Here is a 25000-nt window from a genome sequence, read left to right as displayed (position 1 = left end):
TATATATATATATATATATATATATATATATATATATATATATATAAAGTAAAACTGACATCGTCTTCTATGGTTTCGATTTACTGGATTTTCGAAGGAGGAAATACAAATTGTCTACACTTGTCTTTCCTCGTTGTCTTTGGCAAAACACTTTGGCAATATCGAAGACTAAGTACACAAAACATGTCTATTTGCAGTCAGGAATCCAATTCCCGATGCAAAGATAGGCGTTTAAGAACGACATGACGTCATGTCGACCACGATGCGAAGGAGGACAGAATCCGTCGAGTCGGGGTGGGGTGGTGGGGGGGTGGTGGTGGTAGGGAGTACAATATGGTAATCGCTTGGAGGGAAAACAACAACAACAACAACAACAACAACTCAGTACGGACATAGGGTGACTCATCATCATCATCATCATTATCATCATCACATCATCATCATCATCATCATCATCATCATCATCATCATCATCATCATCATCATCATCATCATCATCATCATCATCATCATCATCATCATTATCATCATCACATCATCATCATCATCATCATCATCATCATCATCATCATCATCATCATCATCATCATCATCATCATCATCATCATCATCATCATCATCATCATCATCATCATCATCATCATCATCATCATCATCATCATCATCATCATCATCATCACCATCATCATCATCATCATCGTCGTCGTCGTCGTCATCATCATCATCATCATCATCATCATCATCATCATCATCATCATCATTATCGTCGTCATCATCGTCATCATCGTCATCGTCGTCGTCATCATCATCATCATCATCATCATCATCATCATCATCATGATCATGATCATGATCATCATCATCATCATTATCATCATCATCGTCGTCGTCGTCGTCTCATCATCATGATCATCATCATGATCATGATCATCATCATCATCATCATCATCATCATCATCATCATCATCATCATCATCATCACCATTATCATCATCATCATCATCATCATCATCATCATCATCATCATCATCATCATCATCATCATCATCATCATCATCATCATCATCATCATCATCATCATCATCGTCGTCGTCGTCGTGGTCGTCGTGGTCGTCGTCGTCATCATCATCATCATCATCATCATCATCATCATCATCATCATCATCATCATCATCATCATCATCATCATCATCATCATCATCATCATCATCATCATCATCATCGTCATCGTCGTCGTCGTCGTCATCGTCGTCATCGTCATCATCATCATCATCATCTTCATCATCATCATCATCATCATCATCATCATCATCATCATCATCATCATCATCATCATCATCATCATCATCATCATCATTATCATCATCGTTGTCGTCGTCGTCGTCGTCTCATCATCATCATCATCATCATCATCATCATCATCATCATCATCATCATCATCATCATCATCATCATCATCATCATCATCATCGCCATTGCCATCTCCAGCGTTATCACCATCACCATCACTATCACCATCACCATCACCATCACCACCACCACCACCATCACCATCACCATCACCACCACCACCACCACCACCACCACCACCACCACCACCACCACCACCACCACCACCACCACCACCACCACCACCACCACCACCACCACCACCACCACCACCACCACCACAGTGGGGTAGCACATCGCTTAGCGTCATAAACCATAATAATGATATTGATAACAAGTAATGCACCTCATGGTGGACAAAGAAAATTAGCTATATATACACAAAAGGCGAAAGTGGCAGTTCCGGCCTCTGCAACGCAACGCGACTCATGGGGTATCCACACTTCCCCATCAACCTCCCTGAAGGTTACACGCAACTGCGTCGGTTGGACGAGCGAGGTGCGTGAATTGCGACTAAAAACAATCCCTTCGGTACGAAGGGGTTGCCGCGGAGGCTAAAAAAGAAAAGAAAAAAAAAAAAAAAAAAAAAGGAAGGGAGCACCAGGGGGGCAGCCCCCTCCCCTTCCGGCATTTGGCGCCCAGATCGTTGCTTTCTCCTTTTCTCACGAAAGTGATCAACACTGCACGGGTAGTCAGTCTATCCACGTCATTATTTCTCTCTCATCGACCGAAGGCCGGTGTCAGAACGGGGAAGGGAAGATATGTAGACAGACACCTTCAGATTTCACATGAAGTGTCTGACGGTGATGGGTCAAATTCGTGGCCACTGGATCCTGTTGTTGTTGCAATTATCCACACTGGTCCTACACCCTTTTCTCCTTCTCTAGAGTTAAGCAGTGATGCCCCCAAAACTCTTTCGGGTTTCGTTGTTCCTAGCAGCTTCTCATTCCTCCTGTAGCGTTTCCTTCAGCTTTTCCACTGCAGCACTATGGCCCAGTCGGCTGATTCCCCGGCCGGTGACCGTTTCCTCTTCGCCATTGTCTTTCATCTCCTCCAGGTACTTTGACAAAGCCACGATTCCCGAGGTTCTTAATCCTGGAGTGTTCTCTGGCAGAGGTACCTTGAGCGATCCTGAAGTAGGTCGGTGTTCTACATTGAGGCTGAGCGTTGGAAAATAGTCGTCCTCATCAGCTTCCTCGTTGTCTTCCTCCTTCACCATCTCTTCTTTCTCCTTTTCTTCCTTCTCTTGATTCTCCTCTTTCTCCTCCGTTTCCTCCTTCTCGTCTTTCTCCTCTCCCTTCGTTTGCTCCACCTCCTTTTCCTCGCCTCCTTCCTTGTTTTCTACTGCAATCCCATCGCCTTCCTTCATCATCGAACTATTGCTCTCTGTTTCCTCCTCCTCGTTGACGGCCACAAGCTCCGAAGTGGTGAAGCTGGATCTGTTGGCATTGTTGCTCTTCCTTTTGCGCAGGTCCACGCCGAGGGTGGCATCGGACGCCTGCCTGAGACTGGTGGATGCACTACCGGATGCAACGATCTCATTCATGGGCGCGTTCGATTCTGTTTCTTTGTCTTGCAAAGTCCCACTCTCTGTGAGAGTGACCGAGTCTACAGAAGATCGGTTACTCCCGAGGAAGTTCGTCGTCGGAAGCGGGTCGTCACTCTCAGTGCTGATACTCGAGAAGAAAGAGGGGCGGTCCGTGTCCGAAGAGGTGCTGTTAGCACTGACTGAGGATGTACCACTGTCTCTGTTATTCCCTCCCGGTAACGGGAGGGACAAGAAAGGTCCTGGATACTGACTCACCGATTTTTTGCGTTTTTCCTTCGTGTCCAGGATAGCCTCGATTTGCTCCTGGCTGATGCAGCCGTCCACAGGGGTCTTCTCCTCCGGGTCGTCCTCCGTGTACACCATCTGGAAAACTGCTCCAGAAACAGGACGGTTGTTCTGTGGAACATCATAATAGGGAGACGTTTCGCGTTTGCGGCTTTTCTCCGGAATTCTAGGCTTGGGGTCTTCCTCCACCGAGGAGTGACTGTAGATACTGCAGTAGGATGAACGCACCTGCAGGTCCTCGTTCTCGAGATGAATGCGAAGTTTGACGCCCTGCTCGCTTGGGATTGCGTCTTCTCCCCGTTTTGTTGATGTGGGGTTTTTGGATTTATTTTCTTCAGTAACAGTCAGATCAGTCTTGGCACTTAGTTCTTCGTTCTTCATCGAGCTTTGTCCTTGTTCCTTACATGAATTTCCTGCTTCAAATTTCCTAGTTACTATGGACTCTTCGGCTACCGAAGCACGAGAGAGTTTGTCAGATTTGCTTTTCTCCTTCTTGAAGATTTTCAGAAATGATGACCTTTTCTTTTGTACCAGAGAGCTATCGGAACATGTTCGCTCTCGGACTTGCGAATGATCCTCTTTGTTCTTCGATGAGATTTCGCCCTTACTTTCCGACCTTCCTCCTATCAGAAACCTGAAAAGGGAGGTTTCAGTGTCAGTGTCGCTTCTCTGGGACTTTGTACTACTGCCTGTGTTAGTTCGACTCCGTTCGGATGGCCTGGGAGAGGCCGATGGATCCTTTGCGTCCTTCCTTCTCGAAGACGATGAAAGGTCAGGATGATCCCGGGATTGGGGAGGTGTAGGCACAATGGACGGGGATGAAACACTCTCCTGGGAAACAAGAGGAATTTCTCCGGTCACATTCTGTTTTGATTTTTCTTCTTCCTTTCCTTTATCTCTGTTGTCCTCTGACTCTACCACTTCAACTGATTTTGGTGAGGTGGTTGTCTTTTCAACGTCAGAGAAAGAGTCCTCTTGGAGTCCCTCGTTTTTTTCGGGAGTTGGCGCCTCACCAACCGATACTTGGTCAAGTTGAGAAACCTCATCGGTCATTAGGTCCTCTGTTTCGCTATAATGAATGATTTTGACACTTGCATGGCTGAGTTTATGAGCCAGTGGTGTGTGGGATAGGCTTTTCAGCTCTTCTTCTTCTTCTTCGTCACCGTTGATCGTATTCCCTTCCTTGTCGTCTACTGTTATGCACTTGTCACTAACAGTCATGTTGTCTATTTCTTCTAATGAACTCACTCTGTCGGTCAAACTCTTGCTTTCCCTATCCTCCTCTTCCTTCTGTTCCTCCTTCCCCTGCTCCTCCTTCCCTTTCTTTGTGTCCTCTTCAGTCTTCTTGCTGTTCTCCTTCGGCTTCTCCCCACTTTCTTCCATTTCTTGTGAAGACTGCTCATCCAAATCCTCTTGGCTTTTGGCCACGAATTGCTTCATGTTCTTGGACAGTGGTATCACTGGTACGTTGTTTACTTCCTTGTGAACAGGTGTTGGAGACTTTCTGGGAGACGTATCTCCGTGTTTGGCAGCAAGGCTGTTCTTCTGGATGGGGAGAACGGGTTCTCTGGGGAGTCTCGGCAGAGTAGAGGGGCTAATTTTCCTTATCTTGTCGGAACCTTCAGACCTTAAAGGCTGCAACTTGACTCCGAAGCGTTCCTGAGCATCCCCTACCTCCCTTTCGTCTTCGATTTCGTCTTCTCTCTTTCCCTCTGGGAGTTCGTCGACCAGTCTGTTTTTTGCGGACAGAGACTCCCTAGCTTTCTTGAGCTGCACTGACCCAAGGTCATCGAGTTTGACGTTCAAGGCGACACCGAATCTGACCCGAGGATGAACAGCGATATGGCTGTCACGATTCACGCTCGCTCGGTTGTTGAGCCCTTCCTCCGACTGGGCGTTCCGTCCGTCGGTGTCGGATGAGCTAGTTGAGGAGATCGAGTCCCTCTTCGACTTGCTCGAGGCCGTGGGAAGTGTTGAAGCCTTCTGAAAAGACAAGAGCTAATTAGAAGAACTTCTTGTGGCTGACCCAATAAGTGTTGTGAGTCCAGCTATTAGTACTTTTTTAATCTGTCTTTTTTTTTTGGGCACTGCTGTTTCGACTTCACTGTAAAGGCAAAAAAGATTGAGGACATTCTCGTAGAGCTGACAACTTTAGTTTACTCAGATAGTGAAAGGGTGGATCAAGGTCGAATTACGTGGTGATAGGTCTGAGCTGCAGTTGGTCAAAAGGATGACTATAGTTGCAGTCAGTCGGATGGAATGGCACTGTGCCAAGGCTAAGTGGTATTATGGCATAGATATATGACAATGAACTAATGATGCTGACTGATAATGCACTAAGGCTGACTGCCACTGTAGCAAGACTAAAGGACCTTGTGGCCAAACTAACTACCCAGGTTTACTGACGCTGTCAATGTTGACTTGCACTGTCTTAACTGAGTAACACTGTCATAACTGAGTGACACTGTGTCATAACTGAGTGACACTGTGGGATAACCGAGTGACACTGTGCTATAACTGAGTGACACTGTGTCATAACTGAGTGACACTGTGTCATAACTGAGTGACACTGTGGCATAACCGAGTGACACTGTGCTATAACTGAGTGACACTGTGTCATAACTGAGTGACACTGTGTCATAACTTAGTGATGCTGTGTCAGAGCTGACTGACACACTGCCAAGGCTGACTAACAATACCATGTGTGTCTTTTGACCTATACTGAGCTGTATGATGATAAATGTAATCACCAATGATCATATGAAATTATATAAAAAAGAGAGGAAAAGAAGAAGAAGAGGAAGATGGAGCAGAAAAGGAATATCAACAAAACAACAACAACAAAAAAGAAGAAGAATAAAAAGAAGATAAGAGAGAAAGAAGAAATAGATGACTATGAAGTTAATGAAGACGAGTTTAGCATACAATAAAGGCAACTAAGAAGACTAGGAACAAGATAGCAACAGTGATGTCGACATGGCGGCGATGAAGGCAACAGAACAGCAGAAGATAGTTATCATGAAAACAAAAGTTGACTGAGATGACGATAGTGGTGACATTGATGATAAAGATGAATCAAACGACAAGACAGATGACATAGTCACAGTAGCCACCAAGTGAGGATGGGACTTTTATTGAATGTACTACGTTTCGCTAATTAAGGATTTTTTCCGAGAACACAGAAGCAGAATACAACCTCTAAGTTACTTCTGCATCTCGGACACTAGGACAGGGAATCTCAAGGGTCGCCGTTCAAAGTTTTTCTTACTAAAAGTACTAAATTAATTCAAGGGGATGCAAAATAAAACATGCATCTGATAGAATACAACCTCTAAGTTACTTCTGCATCTCGGACACTAGGACAGGGAATCTCAAGGGTCGCCGTTCAAAGTTTTTCTTACTAAAAGTACTAAATTAATTCAAGGGGATGCAATATAAAACATGCATCTGATTTGTTGTATAGTTTTTGAATTCTGAATAATTACTGTTTCTAGACATTTTCTCCTTGTCTCGTCCGTTTCACATAAGATTAATTCAGTCCATTAGGCGGTTGGTGTTTTTCGGTGTGATATTTTGTCGACGTAGAACTTCCAACATCCTTCGTAAATTCTTTGGTAGTCTTATTCGGACAAGCGTTATAGTGGTATTGTTGGTCGGATTTATTATTCATGTATTTTTCATTATTCATGTTTGTTCATCACCAAACTGTGAAAATAAAACAGCAGAGATAATGGATAAACAGGAACAGCGCAAAGAACCAGATACAACATAGAAGTAGTATGCTAGACAAGAAAAAAAGTCACGAAATAAAGAAAAAAGTAAGAAAGCCGGCATCTACTAAATTCCATACAAAAGATATTGGGAGTTTTACTAAACATCTTGTGATGTAAAAACCCGCAAAAGTGAACATCACAATGACGTGAGAAACAACAAAACTACCAACAGTCGTGTCACAAAAAAAAAAAAAAAAAAAAAAAAAAAAACCAACCACCAAATGGACTGAGACCATACTGAATTAATCTTATGTGAAACCAACGAAGATAAATGTGGGCAAAAGTAAGGTGATGAAAAGCACGAGGGGAGAGAGTGACAGCAGGCTGGAAGTGAGCATTAAGGGGGAGAGACTGGAGGAAGTGGATAGTTTTAGATACTTGGGTGCGAATGTGGCAGGAAAGGGAGGAGTGGGGGTGGAGGTAGAATGTAGATTGAGAGAAGCGAGTAAATGACTTGGTGGATTAAAAAATGTAATGAGAAATAGACATTTGGGAATGGATGCAAAGAGGAGGTTATATGAAGGAGTGGTTGTGCCGACAGCACTGTACGGAGCAGACATATGGAACATAAGAGAGGAAGAGAGAAGGAGTTTGAATGTGTTTGAGATGAGGTGTCTGAGAAGTATAATAAGAGTTACTAGGCAAGATAGAGTGAGAAATGAGGAGGTGAGGAGGAGGACAGGGGTGGAAAGGGAGTTAGGAGATAGGGTTGATGAAAGACTATTAGGATGGTTTGGACACATGGAAAGAATGAGTGAACAAAGATTAGTAAAAGAGGTGTGGAAGGCAGAGGTGGAAGGATGGAATATGAGGGTCGTCCTAGGATGAGATGGATGGATGGGGTAAAAGGGGCATTACAAAAGAGAGGAATATCTGTTGAGGAAGAACGGGAGAGTGGGTGGGGGATGGTGGGGGATGGTGGGTGAGGAAATATGTATGAGAAATAATTTGACGCAGTCCGAAGGGATTTCTCCCAGTCTTCTCCTTTTCTGCATGAGGGGATGGAGAGGGGGGAGGGGTCGCCGAATTAATGAAGCGGCCTTGCTGTGGATGTGCTGTGTCTTGCGACACTGCCTCTGACCCAGGGCAGCGGACAGGATGCAGGGATGACCCGTCATTCAGGAGGTACCAAGATGAGGGGGAGGAAGGAGGGTGGAGGGGAGTGGAATATGTAGGGAATGGAATTGGTGGGAGTGGTTTCAATGCATTTTTCTTTTTGGCTACCCCCCGTGTAGGGGAGTAAAGAGCCTTTGGTATATGTATGTATGAAACCGACGAGTTAAGGAGAAAATGTCTAGAAGCAGTAAGTATTCAGAATTCAAACACCAAACAACAAACCAGAGGCACATTTTATATTGCATCCCCTTAAATTCATTTAATTCTTTTAGTTAAACTTTGATTGCCACCCCGTGGGATGCTGACCTGTCCTATTAGTATTCTTTTCTCATTCATTCCGAGATATATTAGTAGCTCAGAGGTCGTATCTTGCGTCTGTGTATAAAAAAAAATCTTTAACTAGCGAAACGTTGTACCTTTAGCAAAGGTCCCATCTTCACGTGGTGTCCGACCATGCTGTCGGTAATTGCAATATTAAATCAGACTGAAAACAATGGAAATGGTGCAGATAGTGACCATCCCTTTACACCTGGGTAGGTCTTCCTAAGTTTTAAAAGGCGACCCTGGAGACTGATTGGTTAAGATGAGGATGATGATGATGCTTGTGAGGAAGAAAACGGAAGCGATGAGGTGAGGTAGTGGATAACAAAGATGATGAAGCCGAGGACAGGAACAAGTCCTTCCTTACTCTAAGTTCCTGCTCTGAGGTCGTTCTTAGTATCCCTTCGGTGAGTCCCGTGTAGGAGTATCGCATAGGGGCCTTGTGCTTCTTCAGCGCCCCCTGGAGGAGAGTTAGCCACCTCTCACGTTCCTCAATTGTCGGAGCGGCCTGCAAAGAGAGCAAACAAACTTGGAGACCAATCTTTAGCGGTCGTTCTAAAAACAGTCCAACACCGTTCGTTGTCGTCCACCACTAGTGGAAGCAATCTATTCATATAAATATTACTTTAGATTATTTTTGTGAGAGCAGAACAGCGCAGCCTCGCTGGGAAGTTTGTTTTATGTTTTAGTTATTGGAATTATGTTCGTGTCGGTGGCTGCCAGCAAGTGTGACGCAATCCTTTTAGCGATTCCAAAGATGTCTGGAAATATATGCCTACATACATACACATATGTTAATTATTCGTAAGTTTCAGTTAATAATTGTGGAATTGTTTACTTAATAATTTGTACATCAATTTACGATTAATAAACTTTGTTAATCTTTGTATTTTGGAATCGGCTATGGTCGATGTGGATTGGAAGGCACTAGACGGTGTGGGAGTTTAGCCGAAATGGAGATGTGGAATTGGTGGAGGACTATAAATATTTGGAAGTTTGTTGGATGCAGTTTTGGGCACCTTGTACATGGGAACCATAAAATAGCGGTAAGTAATCATGAGTATTGTATATTGCTTGATTAATATCCAGTGTCATTTTGAATTACTTATACATTACGGTATTTATATATGAAAATGGTATTGAAGTATTGCCTGATTAATATGCTGTGTTACTTTGAATTACTTACACATTACGGTATTTATATATAAAATGGTATTGAAGTATTGCTTGTTTAATATGCAGTGTTAATTTGAATTACTTATACATTACGGTATTTATATATAAAATGGTATTGAAGTATTGCCTGATTGATATGCAGTATTAATTTGAATTACTTATACATTACGGTGTCTATATATAAAAATGGTAGGATCTTGGATATTAATCTGAAACCTAACCTGACCTAACGTAACGTAACGTAACGTAACGTAACGTAACGTAACGTAACGTAACCTGACCTGGCCTAACCTAACCTAACCTAACCTAACCTAACCTAACCTAACCTAACCTAACCTAAAATTTCTGGATGCCGTAAAATGGAAAAGACCCAAATGGTATTGAATAGTTTCTTGTATAAGAAACTGAATCCAAGATACGATGTTTATAAACATAGTAGCTAGCGGAACGAGTATCTCTTTTTTGGGGGGGGGGGGGCAACTACAATGTCTACTTTGATTTTAGATCAAATATGCAAGTTTCAACTAGTTCGGAAGAGGAATAATGAAGCTCTCCATGATGGAATGTAAAGACAACCAGCGTTTTTCGTGTACGACAGACGTTGATTGTGTTTATTTAGTGTCCGTTGATAAAGTTATAGGAAAAAAAATCACGATTTTGGCTAGGAAAAAAGTCACAGGAAAAAATCACAATATATGGTGGTCAGTAAAAGGGTCACAGAGAAAAATTTATGGAAAAAAATCATCTGGGAAAGAAAGGTAATCGAACAAGATATATTGAAGTTAGGGACTTTCCCCCCCCCTGGATTCCTTTCATAAAATGCGGAATCAAAAGATCGAATGTGTTTGGAGGTATTTGCAGACCTGTTACTACCTCCTGTATTTGTTCACGAATGCTCGCAGCCCGCCTTTGTTTTATTTTCCCAGCAGATCACTACAATTGGCACACTTACATTACTGTCTTGCATTTTACTAAAACCTACTTGATAGTGCGACTGTTGCGAGAATTACTCAGCAAGAAAAACAACGACAACTTACCAAGTGCACTGTCGACTTAGATCGACGCTGGATGTCGAAAGGGTAGTGGTTATGTTTCAAAAATCCTTGCCTTCGTTCCCTGACGTTCTCCATGGCGAAGACGTCCAAAGTGCCCTTGAAGTTCTTCAGGTTTTGGTAGTCCTGGCGGCTCTTGTAATACTTGAGAATCTGATCTTCCATCACGAAGAAGTACTTCCTCCAGAACTTGAAGGCGCCCTGAAAAGGGGAGGAAGGTTTGGAGTGATTTGTAGTTTCTTGAGGGTTTTTTCCTTATATGGAATTAGATATTTCACACGGGCGAAAGTACGTGTATGTGCAATCACGCATGCGGGTACACACACACACACACACACACACACACACACACACACACACACACACACACACACACACACACACACACACACACACACACACACACACACACACACACACACACACACAGCACACGTACACAGAATACATTATTATCTACACACCCTTGAGTACACAATGAATAAAGATAATTAGTAAGTGTGTAAGTTATGTTACAAGTGGAATCTACAGAAATGAACATGAAACATCGTTTTTTCTATTTTCAGTGTTATTTTGCGCTGCCACTATTGTTGTCAATTAGATCGGATTGCCATTCGTAGTGCGAGTGATGGTGTCAGCATTTGCATTTATGGTTGTTAGCGAAGGTGACTTGGGATGGTGTCAGTGTTGTTTCCAACAATGTCGGTGGTGGATGTACTGAAGTTGACATGACAACCAAGTTAGGCAGTTGATTTTAGTTTTATACGATCATACATGGAAAAGCGTACATACTTATAATCACCCTAAACATTGCCTTTAAGAGTATTGTTTGAGTTTACTGTGGTTGGAATCCACATCACGACCAAACTCTTTCATCCATAATAGTAGGTTTATTTGACCTATAATTGACTAATAATACGCTATTCCGTCCGCCATGACATCAATTATATACAATCAATATTTTATTACTTTTGTACAATTTATACAGTTATGTCACACTCAGATGCTTTTTAGCCTACAAGGGTCATCCTAGTCTGTGGCAACATTATTTGTAATCTATAATTTCATTATAACGGACACATATAATGGTTTGACCAAGATTAGCAATTTTATTTTACAAAAATGCTATATGCGTTAAGGGGACACTGCAGTAGTGACGTGTTGCCACAAGTTTTCTCTACTGGAACTCATTTCTTCGAGTTAATATCCCTCTACAAACATAAGCCATTAGACTCAAAAAGTTATAACAGTTTTCTAACCAGGGGAAGATGATGATCATTATACCAAATTCTGGCTATCGTTAGGTGGTTTTAATTGGCTAATTGAACTTGCAAACATACTTTGGTCGCACCCGTCTCGCCGCATAATGTGACATTGGCATAAATTACTTTTGTGACACCGTTCTCAGTGGTGTAGGTTACATGGCTGCCTAAGGAAGTCATGTCACGCAGATCGCATTTTTCATAGCTGTTGAGAATTCGTGTGACTGCGAGAAGTGTCATTTTCTCAAAACTCTACAAGACTTAAACTTACAAATCCGACCATGGACAGTGAGGGAGAGGGAGGAGTTATGTGTGACGTCATGTCGACTTCTATGAGGACATTTGAGAGAAAATGTAACCAAACTTTTAGAAATTTAATTTAGAATGACAACGTCTGGTAAAGATATGATTAAATGTCAACATAAAATAACGAATTAGTCTTTGTTGATTAACTTGTTTTGGTTAAACTTGTAAGAGTGATGCAACAGGCATCTGATAAGTTGGGTGCCTTTGTGGCGAAATACGACTGACGTCACATGAATGTAGGCTCCTCCCCCCTCCCCCAAGAAAATAAATGTGTCAGATGTTGTGGAAGCAGGATATTTTAGTTTTCTGTAGCAAATGCCACTTGAAAAAATAACAACTTTGTTATACTCTTTCTAAAATTTTCGTTCCCATCGTCGCAAAGGACTCAAGCCTGTGTACTACGAATTACCCTCCTTTTGTGTTTCTTTTACATATTGTATTTACATATGAAAGAAAAACGACATAATACCCCATAGAAAAGAATAAAATAAAGATCCCACAGGAGACATCTGTACGAAAAGAAAGAGAACAAGAGGACCAATTTAACATTAAGTGGCTACGGTGGAGGAGGAGGAGGAGGAGGAGGAGGAGGAGAAGGAGGAGGAGGAGGCCGTTGGCACTCCCTTTTTCAAAAGAATCCAGATCATAGGAACAGGTCGAAAGGCACGAAGAGAAAGAGAGTTCAAGAGCCTTCCAGAGGAAGAAGAGAAGGACATCCCACTGATAGACTACGGAGAACAATGACGATACTTTAAAAGATAAAAGAAAAGAGGTGGCGACTGCGTGGGAGGAAAATAAGATTCGGACATACAGTAATTTCGAAAGAAATGACGATGTGTGTGTCGTGGACAGCTGTCACCAGAGCCAAATGCCAAAGAGGCTCAGCAACGGATGACTTGGATGATTCACAGGATCTACAAGCCCAGAGGAAACGGCCAAGTCGGTCTCAACCACAACAGGCTGGTGGGTGCCCGTGTCCGTTCACGCGGGAAAGACATCAAACGACATGACGTAATAACGGCAGAACTCTATGCGCGTTCGATTTTTTTTCTCTCCCAAAGCCATCGGTATAAACATCTTCCACAACTCATCATAACAACCTATTGGTGATTTTCAACTCTCCGAAGTGAACTGGTTTGTTCTTATTCAGACTTTGTTCTGTAGGAAACAAATGCAGAGTACAGGAAAATATGACAACGACGAAATGTGTGTTTCCTTTTAATGGCTGACGAATGGATTTGACTGCCTTCTAGTCTCCCTCTGGCAGACAGAGAACTCTACATAATTTTTGTTTGTAGATTAGTTATCTATTAATCACTGTTTATTGTGAATACTAAGAAATTTAAAAAACTTCACAAAAACATTAAGTATGTACGTGCAAAGTATTAGAAGTGGGCAAAGACGAAAATAAACATTCAGCGATTTATTTCATGGGTAGTGAAATTATCACAAAATAAATTGAGATGGATTTAGGAGTAACGATCATGAATATTTAGAAACCCGGCAAACATATTAATATAATTGTGGGCGAAACAGATATAAAGACTGTTGATAAATATGAGAGAGAAACGACAAAAAAAAAAAAAACAAGAAAAAAAAAACGCAGAACTCAATTCGTTCTAGAAAATTTAAGATTACAAAGGCGGAGCATGGGAAAAAATCACAACAATGATAAATAAATAAACAAATAAATAAGTAAATTAATAAAAACTATAGTAATGTATATATTAATAAAATACATAAATGAATGCATAGGTATAGTTAAGTAATAAACAAACAGGTAAATAGTAAATAATAATAAATTGACATATAATTAATAATAAATGAGAATCAAGCAAATAATAATAAACAAACAGACAAATGATAACAAAACAAATAAACAAATAATATAAATTAAATTATCATCATTACAGCATCTTGCTTAGTTGTTTATCTAAAAAATTCTTAAAGCTTCGAACTGAACTACATTGCAGTGCCTCTACATGAAGTTTATTCCATTCATTAACTACACGATTGGCGAAGTTGTTTCTACCCACTTCCAAATTAAATCAAAGTAGCAGTAACCAGTTTGATCGCCATCCAAACAGACTAACCATATGATGGAAGATTAAAAATAGCTATTACTTTAAAAGAAAGAAATCGAAGATATCAGGTCGTTCAGATCAAGGACCATATATCTTATATTATTTGTTTATTTCTTTGTTATTATTCGTGTGTTTGTTTATCATTATTAGCTTGATTTTCATTCATCATTAGTTATATGTCAACTTATTATTATTTACTATTTACCTGTTTGTTTATTATTCAATCATACCTATGCGTTTATTCATTTTATTTATCATTATTTATATTATAATAATTCTTACCTATTCATTCATTTATTTATCATTATTATATATATTTTTTCGCATCCGACCTAGTTATGGACCAAAAGGTCTCCTGTCGGCTTGCTTCTCTTTTGTAAAACTAAAATTGTCAAAAGAGATATTTTGGTCGCTGGAGGATACCACGAGAAGAAATTGGAAAAATAGTAATTCCTGGAACTCAAGTTTCACCAAAAGTGTTTCAACTCATGAAGTAGCCTAAAAGAGGACATCTTCTAGTCTAAAACCTTAAACTAATTTTGAGCTACATTGGGTGGATGGATAGATGGAGAACAGACGTATATAAACAGGCATAGATTTATACTTGTATATCACAATTGATATAGGTGAATATATGTACAAATGCACAGACAGTTAATTACTGATACACTTTTTTGCATGTTTGTGTGCGTGCGTGCGTGCGTATGTGTGTGTGTGTATGTGTGTGTGTGTGTGTGTGTGTGTATGTGTATGTACGTGTGTGTATGTGTGTGCGTGTGTGTATGTGTATGTGTGTCTGTGTAGGTGTGTACGTGTGTGTACGTGTGTGCATGTGTGTGTGTGTGTTTCTTTTTAGTGTGCATCAGTTATTTGTATGTCAGTATACTAAGAGTTTGATATAGAACTCCCTTTCTTATCTGAATTCAGTCTAGCTCACTAGAGCAGTCTGACGCGGGTCAAAATATAACATTTAACAGACTTCTTGAAGAAAAGAAGAAGAAAATGACTAGCTTGCGTCAGCAGGAGCTGAGTAACTACGGCCGAAGCAGTCGCCTTTGTCCTATCATGCGCTTCTTGGGGGGGGGGGGAAGGTAGCAGACACTGCTGGGAATTGTTGAGGAGGGTGGGATTCGAACCCAGAACAAAGTGATTACGCCCTCGAGGGTTTATTGAAGGTCCACCTCAAGCTGAATAGAAGGGTCTGCGTCCAAACAGGTCTTCAGGGACCGAGTCGTGTTTCTCAACCAGGGTTCCCCGGAACCCTAAAGGCCCCTATACACTGTCAATCATGATTGCACAATCATCGAGATTGTGCAAGCAGTGTTTGGGCCACACACTATCAGTAAGATTGAGCAATCACCACTTAACTCTTGGAGTTTGTGGTGATTGGTTCAAAGGAAAGGCTGAGCTGTTGGCGCAATCATCGACACTAACTATCACTCATGATGGTGTAACTACTATGCTTGAGCTTACAAAATCAAACCGGGTTGGAAATTCCTCAATCATCTGCGCAAACATTCAATCACACCCACTCACACAGGATATGCTTGCGCAATCATGAATATTGTGCAATCATGACTGACAGTGTGTAGGGGCCTTAAGGTTCCGCAAAAGGTCCCTAAGGGTTCCGCGAGAACAAGTGAGATAAGCTAATGCACTTTTGATTTCTTATCTAATTTCATATACGTAATATAATCAAACACGCACGACATATTCTTGGTTATTGTAGTAATGTAATGTAGACATCATCCTATTATTACAATGAAAATAAAATGAGAAAGGTATGGTATATGTGTTTCTTTTTTGCGCAGGGGTTCCTTGAGACATGCAATTTATTTTAAAGGTTAAAGGTTGAGAAACGCTGGGAAAGAGAAACACAAGAGGACATGGAAAGAAACTCGAAAAGGACAGTTATAGAAGAGACATGAAAAAACAGCTTTCCCCACAGAGTTGTAGATGTATGGAACATACTAGACGAAACAATAGAGTGTGCAAAAACAATACAAGAATTTAAGAGTAAATTAGATATGGCGAGATACAGAGACGGGACACCACGATCGTAGCTCCCCTTCCCGTAAAATACAACTAGGTAAGTACACACACACACACACACACACACACACACACACACACACACACACACACACACACAAAAACACACACACACAAACACACAGAAGACACACACACAAAACTATATCATACAATATATATATATATATATATATATATATATATATATATATATATATATATATATATATCCACTATAAAGTAATGTCGTAGCACATTGATAAAATAAACTTTTTATCCCACAGTCGGAGAAAAGAGGACACTAATGTCGAACGTTCTGTATATTTCGATCACTAACTGTGACCCTCTTCAGCAGAATGAATACATAGTGGAAGGCATATGCTTATAGACAAAAATGTGAGGTGAGAAAAGGAACAAGCTCAGGTTACATGACCGATGCTCCGCAGGTCGCGTGGGATTTTGTGACCTTGGAGTACATGAGGTAGCATGTGCTACCTCATGTGCTACATCATGTACTCCAAGGTCACAAAACCCCACGCGACCTGCGGAGCATCGGTCATGTAACCTGAGCTTGTTCCTTTTCTCACCTCACATTTTTGTATATAAGCATATGCCTTCCACTATGTATTCATTCTGCTGAAGAGGGTCACAGTTAGTGATCGAAATATACAGAACGTTCGACATTAGTGTATTCTTTTCTCCGACTGTGGGATAAAAAGTTTATATATATACATATATATATATATATATATATATATATATATATATATATATACATATATATATACATATATATAAATTCTTACACCTTATTCATAAATTGACAAAAGGAAATTATGTCTCACGAAACCTTTGCTTAAGTTCCCTTAAAAAATCCTTACCTTTTTCTTCATATTTAGGTAGCCAGTTGTTCTCTCTCCCCTTCTGGTAGAGTCATCCACACCTTCAACTCCCTCTTCTTCCATATCACGATCTTCCTTTTCCTTTCCTGTCGTTCCCTCGGGACGTCCTCCTTCTTCATCTTTTTCTCTTTCTTCTCCGTCTTCTGTTTCTTCCACAATATTTTTCAGCGAGTTCTTGACAGATTCATTGTTACTCTTTTCTTTTGCGCTTTCTGTCTTTCTTTCGGGACTTGGTTTCTTCTCTTTACTTTTTTCTACTTTGTTCGCAGTATTTTCAATTTGTCGTTCACATATATCGTCTCTAACGTCTGTTTCTTTGGTGGTTCCACTGAGGCGATTCTTTGTCTCATCGTCTCCGAGTTCGGTCTGCTTCGCAGATTTTTCGACGCTTTGGTTCTTGCTTTTGGGATCACTCTGGTCATCTTTGTTCCCGCTTACCTCTTCCCTCTTTTTCTCACCGTTCTCGGCGTCTTCATCATTTGTTGACCTTGCCCCTCTTGCGCTTACCTTTCCAGTTTCTGTTTCTTCTTCTGTCCTAAGGGAGGAAGAAGACTGGCCAGGGATCAGTGGACAAGAAGGCGAAGAAGATCCCAATTCTTTCCCGTTTTCTTTGTCCCTATTCACGTTTTCTATAACATTTTTATCGGAAGTTTCCATACTCTTTCCTTCTTTCACCTCCATGTCTTGTTGCTGTCCTTTGTTGTCACTCTGTTCTTTGTCTGGAGATTTACTTTTAGAATTTCTTTCTTTCTTTTGCGACTTACTTTTCTCGCCTCTGTCCTTCGTTTTCTTTCTTTTATGGTCTTTCTTTGCTTCATCGTCTTTCGATTTCTTTTTCTTCTTTTTCTGCTTGCCTTTTTTATCCTTACTACCCTCTTCTGTCAAGGTCTTCTCCATCGTTTCAGTGGCGTTGGCTTCCGTTTGTGAATGCGACTTGACGTCATCATCTCCGTTTTCTTTTTTTTGTCTTTTTTCTTTTTTGCTCCCACTTTCTTTCTTCGCGTGCTCCTTTACACCATCCTCCGTCTTTAACTTATCAATTTTTGCTTTAATTCTCCTCTTTCTTTCGTTCTCCTCTTCTTCTTCCTCCTCCTCACTCTTTCTTGTCTGTTCATCGTTTTCTTCCAGTTTTTCGTCTTCCAGTACCTTCTTCTCCAGCTCATTCTCGTGTCTTTTGAGGACAGACTGAAGTTGAAGATTCAGGGTGGGATTCAGGAGTTTCTTGGGGGTTGTTGTTTTGTCATCAGCGGAGGAGGAAGGAGAAGACATTGAAGTCTTCTGTTCCTCAGCCAACTTCCCTGTGTCTACAGCTGGGGACGGGGGTCGTTCGTCCATAGTCTTCGAGGTTCTGTAAAGAAAGAAAGAAAAAAAAATTAACATCAACAGAGAAATATGCGAAATAGTATGACTGAAGACGTGTACTCAGACACAAAAACAGGTTCAGACGAAGGGGCAAATACAAAGATAGACACAGACATAATTATACACGAACACAAAGTTACAGAATCAGGCAGAGTCTAAGATACTGACTGAATATAAACACCAACAGAAATACATCCACATCCAAACACCCATCCATCCAAACACCCATCCATCAAAACATACATCCATCAAAACATCCACATATATATACATGCATACATAGAGTGCATGCATACATACGTACAAACATACATACGTACATACATATATACATCCATACATACATGTATGCATGCATACATACATGCATACATGCAAGAGTGACCACTGGGAAAGGGAAACTAAACGAAGCAGAGCGCTTTCGTATATTACATCTTCAGTGCAAAGTATATGGAATGAAGGGATTACAAGAATATATTATATACACATATATATATATATATATATATATATATATGTATATATATGTATATATGTGCATACACAGAGGAATGCGGGAAGGAAGGAAGGAAATAAGGTGAGACGTCGGTCCCGCTTTTGCGCCCCTGGAGTGACGTAGGGGACGAACTAAACACTAGGCTAGGCTCCATGGGAACTGGTGGGGACATCTTAAGGTCACAAGAGACCACTTACACATAAACAGTGCATAAGAACATAAGAACATAAAATTGGGGAGACTGCAAGAGACCATAAGGCCTACAGAAGACAGTTTCATGTCCATTACCATCTATCATCCCTATCCATAAACTTATCTAATCTTCTTTTAAAACAATCAATTGTCTCAGTGAATCAATTCTTGTCTATTTCCTTCTTAAACATAAATTTGTCCAATTTAAATTCATTACTACAAGTCCTGATCCGTTGTCTTAATATGATGGCCTTGCCTGAATCATCCTTGTAGCCTCTGACCGTTTTGAAATTTTCTAAGTTGAATGCCTCTTTTGGATCGTCCTACACTCATCGTCTTTCCAGAGAGTGTACGTTAAGGTGCCTAAGTCTCCCTTCATACACACCCATATACATACATACATACATACATACATACATACATACATACATACATACATACATACATACATACATACATATATATACATACATGCATATATACATACATACATACATATATATGTATATATATAATATATATATATATACATACATGCATATATACATACATACATACATGCATACATACATACATGCATACATGCATATATACATGTATTCATACATATATGCATTCATACATGCATTCATACATCTATGCATACATACAAACATACATACATGTATGCCTACATACAAACATACATACATACATATACACATACATTCAGTCATATGTACATACATACATACATACATACATACATACATACATACATACATACATACATACATACATACATACATACATACATACATATATACATACATACATGCATATATACATGTATTCATACATGTATGAATATATACATGCATTCATACATGTATGCATACATACAAACATACATACATGCATGCATACATACAAACATACATACATACATACACACATACACACATACATACATACATACATACATACATACATACATACATAAGTACATATACTCGTATATATGCATACATGCATATATACATGCTTTCTGTTGCAATCAAGCCAGACTGCAAGAAGAGAGACTGCAAGAGGGAGACGTCACAAGGCACGTCACAGCACGTCACATGAGGTTAACGTCCGCTCTAGCACCATGCACGTGAACGCGTGCACACATTTCAGGAGTAGTGTGATACTGGGTCACCAGCATGACCTGACCTTTTCCATGATAATGAGGAAGAGAGACCTCACAACCAGACAAGCGTCCAATGGTCAGCTTGGCGGACAACTTCCACAAGGGCGACCGTTAAATATTACTATACGGAGAACATATCTTCTGTATATATTTTTTTCTTCTTGTTCCATTTCATTTATGTTAGGTTTTCCTATTGTTCTAGGTTAGGTATATATATTGTAAATAGCTAGCAAAATATTGAGTGTATCACTCAATTAGTTTCACGCCAATTTTGGCCTCTTGTGTATAAATTCTATATGTAAATTGATGTAGTGTCAACCGACACCAAACCCTTCTTCGCCACGACTCAATGTTCGGTGGAGAGATTCACCCCTGGACTTGAGCGGGTAACGCTGTCTCCTCTCTACTATCCAAGCAGAATAAAATACTAAAACTCATCGCTGTTTACATTCGGAAAACCGCTACTCGTTCTTCGCCTGGTCATCCAACTTTCTACCTCTAGCCTCCGAGAACTTAGCAACAGTGTGGATGGGAACACAAATCCTCACACACACACACACACACACACACACACACACACACACACACACACACACACACACACACACACACACACACACACACACACACACACACACATGTACAACACTGAATGGGTCCCAGTGATTAGAGATACATTTTAACAACCGCAATGCACTTTAATTCTAAGCCATGAAAGGCCAGCATGCTGAAATTGAAATATGGTACTGCCCAGGACCCGAACCCGGCATCCTCATGACAAGTGCGACAGTGACTTTCCAACTAGGCCATCAAGATGCTGGCCTTTGATGGCTTAGAATTAAAGTGCATTGTGGTTGTTAAGATATATATGTATATATATATATATATATATATATATATATATATATATATATATATATTTATATATATATACAGATGGGAGAAGGGAGGAACGTACAAAAAGATTAATGAAGTGAATAACCTCACGTCCCTCGCTTAAGTCTAACTTACAAAGGATTACAAAGGCGGAGCATACCAACAGGAGACCTTTTGGTTCATAACTAGGTCGGATGCGAAAAAATACATATATGATAATGATGAAAAATAAAATAAGAATCATATTAATATAAATAATAACAACTAAAATAAATAAATGCATAGGTATAGTTAAATAATAAACAAACAGGTAAATAGTAAATAATAATAAATGGACAGATAGATAATTAATAATAGATGAAAATCAAGCAAATAATAAATAGACAATAGCAAACAAATAAACAAATAATATAAAACAAATGACAGGCATATGTTTCAATCTGGTGGATACTTTTTGAACACCAACTTGGTCAACAATTGATCACATTTCAAATGTTCACAGCTCAAGTATAAATTTCTATTCTTGTATTCAAAGAATCCTCATCAAGAACAGCCCACCTAAAAACAACTGGCTAATGAATAAAATTCATTACAAAGTTTGTAAAAAACTTTATAATGGACAAAATGGGGGAAAAAAAGACTTGAAAACAGGTATTTCCTAGCGTAAGTATAGAGTAAGATCTGCCTTAGAAAACAACGCTTTATTTCGACCTAAGGCGCTGAATTAGCACTAAATTGATTGGTCTAGGGCAGGGGTTCTTAACCTCTTTTCTCCAATTCCCCACTTTTTAGTGAGCCAACTCTCCATTTCCCACCACAGCATCGGTGACAACAAGAAGACACCAGAAACAAACAAAAAGATACAAAAACACATCGATTAAAAAAAAGACAAAAAAAAGACTGGTTCTTCTGTCAGACCGGTCATTCCCCACTTGGCAACTCCGCCATTCCCCACCAGTGGGGAATTCCCCACAGGTTAAGAACCACTGGTCTAGGGGAACAATCATAGCAAAGTGAAGAAGCCTGTATGGGAGGAAAATGACCCAATCATGTTTAACCACAGGAACACAAGATGGAAATATAAACCTGAGCTATGGTGTTCAAAAAGTATCCGCCAGATTGAGCCATATTTAGTCAGGTCTATGTGAGGGACGGAGGTCATTCCCCTCATAAATCTTTTAGTACACCCCTCCCCCTCCTCTTCTGTTTCCCCTCTGTCCGTCTTACTTCTATTTCATGTATTTAACCATATTTGTATTTGTTTTACTTTGAAGATGTAAATACACGAAAGTACCTCCTGTCTATGAGTTTCTCCTTCCCTGTCGTTATATTGCATATACATACGTACATGCATATATATATGTATATATATATGTATATATATGTATATATATATATATGTATATATATATATATATATATATATATATGTATGCAGAGTCCACTAGGAAAAGGAAAAACACACGGAGTCCGAGCGCTTTCGTGATATATTCACATTATCAAGGAGTACAGAAAGATGAGAACAAAAAATGGAGATACAGAGTATAAGTAGGACAAGAGAGACATTTACCCTCCTCTCCGAAGCCTGAAAGCTCAGGTTGGGTCACTCGGTGAGGTCGTGGAAACATATTACTATTACATTAACTTTTAAAATATGTACTATTTATATTACTGACAATATATGGATCTAATTTATATAATCCTAAACTATTATTAATGAGTTGGTCATAATTGCATTTGATAATTCCTGACTATATGATATTTCTTTCTGTTATATTCTTACATTGTATAATTTTTGAAGCATTTTTCCAGTCAATAGGATGGTCAAATTCACAAACATGTTTAAAAAGTGCACTAGATTCTTGGCCCTTTTTTATGCTGTTTTTATGCTGTTTAATCCTAACCTCTAATTCTTTTCCTGTTTGACCTACATAATATTTGTCACATTTACTACAAGGTATTTTATATACACAGCCTGTAGAATTGTCAGGGGAATTCTTTATGAGAAGATTTTTTAGAGTTGTGTTGTTCTTGAAGGCTACATTTACATTGAAATTTTTAAGAATATTAGGAATCTCTATAAGATTTTCATTAAAAGGAAGTACAAGTAAATTCTTTTTCTCAAACTTTTGTTTTGGTTCCCCTTTGTAAAATTTCCTGTTTGCTTTTTTGAAACATTTGTCCAAAAAGAATTTGGGATGTCTCAACTGTGTTCCGATGTCATAAATTTTGCTCATTTCGTCATCCACAAAGTCTGGGCTGCAGATGCGCAGGCCACGAAGGAACATGGAAGAAAATGCTGACTGTTTAATTCTATTATGGTGGGCTGAATAGTAATGTATATACGCGTTGACATTGGTTGGTTTTCGGTGAATACTATATCTAAATTTCTTATTGCATCTGTGAATGTTACAATCTAAGAAAGAAATGCATGAGTCTTTTTCAATTTCTATAGTGAATTTTATAGAAGGGACCAATTGATTTAATTTAGTAACAAAGGTATCAACATTTTCATTGTTAGGCCAAATACAGAGAATGTCGTCGACATACCGAAACCATTTGACCTTCTTGGGAAGTATGTTTGCTAAAAGCTTGGTCTCAAAAAATTCCATGTAGATGTTGCTCAGAACGGCTGATAGGGGATTTCCCATCGCCATCCCAAATTTCTGTTTATAAAATTTTCCATTAAACTCAAATTTACTGTCTTTGATACACATCTCAATAAGGTCAATAATGGTTTTAGTATCATAAGAAAGATTGTGGTGTGGTAATTCTTCCGTTAGAAATTCAAGCAGGTCATCAATTGGAACTCGAGTGAATAACGAGGTAACATCATAGCTGATCATTTTAAAATCATAATCTATCTCAAGTCTATTCAATTTATCAATAAGATCAATATTGTTTTTGACATTTGCTTTTGATATTTTTCCTACGATTGGGTTCAATAGAGTCACCAGCCATTTGGACAGTTTGTATGCTGCTGATCCTATTGAACTTATAATTGGTCTAACAGGGTTGTTTTCTTTGTGTACTTTGATTAATCCATACATATAAGGTAAATTTGGTGAAATGGACATAAATTTCTTAATTAAATTGTCGTCTTTCTTAAATATACTCTTAATTTTCTTATTAAAAGAGCTGTTCACCAAGTCCAACGGATTTTTATTAAGCTCACAATATGTCTCGGTATCCATGAGAATTTCTTTCATTTTTTCTAGATAATCAGTTTTGTTCATTATGATTAAAGTATTCGATTTGTCTGCTTTAGTGATATGAATGTCTTGGTCTTTTTTGAGTTCTTTAAAAGTATTTTCGAATCTTAAAGGACAATTAGCATTACTATTTTTTGCCATTGCACCATATATTATTCCTTTGCAAATATTTAAATATTTAAATAGTACATAAAATATTTAATATTTAAATAGTACATATTTTAAAAGTTAATGTAATAGTAATATGTTTCCACGACCTCACCGAGTGACCCAACCTGAGCTTTCAGGCTTCGGAGAGGAGGGTAAATGTCTCTCTTGTCCTACTTATACTCTGTATCTCCATTTTTTGTTCTCATCTTTCTGTACTCCTTGATAATGTGAATATATCACGAAAGTGCTCGGACTCCGTGTGTTTTTCCTTTTCCTAGTGGACTCTGCATAT

At 39.4% G+C, this 25000-nt stretch overlaps 1 protein-coding gene across 2 annotated transcripts in view; it reads right to left on the bottom strand.

The window, feature by feature from the left end:
* Positions 1 to 1642: 1642 nt before the first annotated feature.
* The window catches only part of LOC143039564 (uncharacterized), a 29832-nt gene continuing 6474 nt past the window's right edge, over positions 1643 to 25000 (bottom strand). Inside the window, exons 2-5 of one of the 2 annotated variants that reach the window (XM_076209774.1) lie at positions 17229 to 18597; positions 10647 to 10862; positions 8801 to 8941; positions 1643 to 5203 (exon numbers count right to left, since the gene is read on the bottom strand). In XM_076209774.1, the coding sequence (XP_076065889.1) occupies positions 2333 to 5203; positions 8801 to 8941; positions 10647 to 10862; positions 17229 to 18584 (4584 nt within the window). In that variant the 5' untranslated portion in view covers positions 18585 to 18597 and the 3' untranslated portion in view covers positions 1643 to 2332. Of the gene's footprint in view, positions 5207 to 8800; positions 8942 to 10646; positions 10863 to 17228; positions 18598 to 25000 lie in introns of both variants that reach the window. The other variant, XM_076209773.1, reaches the window with a different exon arrangement.

This window comes from Oratosquilla oratoria, chromosome 26, assembly GCF_046742065.1.
Source record: "Oratosquilla oratoria isolate Oo_2021 chromosome 26, ASM4674206v1, whole genome shotgun sequence".
NCBI classification, from domain to species: domain Eukaryota; kingdom Metazoa; phylum Arthropoda; class Malacostraca; order Stomatopoda; family Squillidae; genus Oratosquilla; species Oratosquilla oratoria.
Note: the sequence above shows the minus strand (reverse complement) of the source record. Positions and strands in the feature narration are given on the sequence as shown.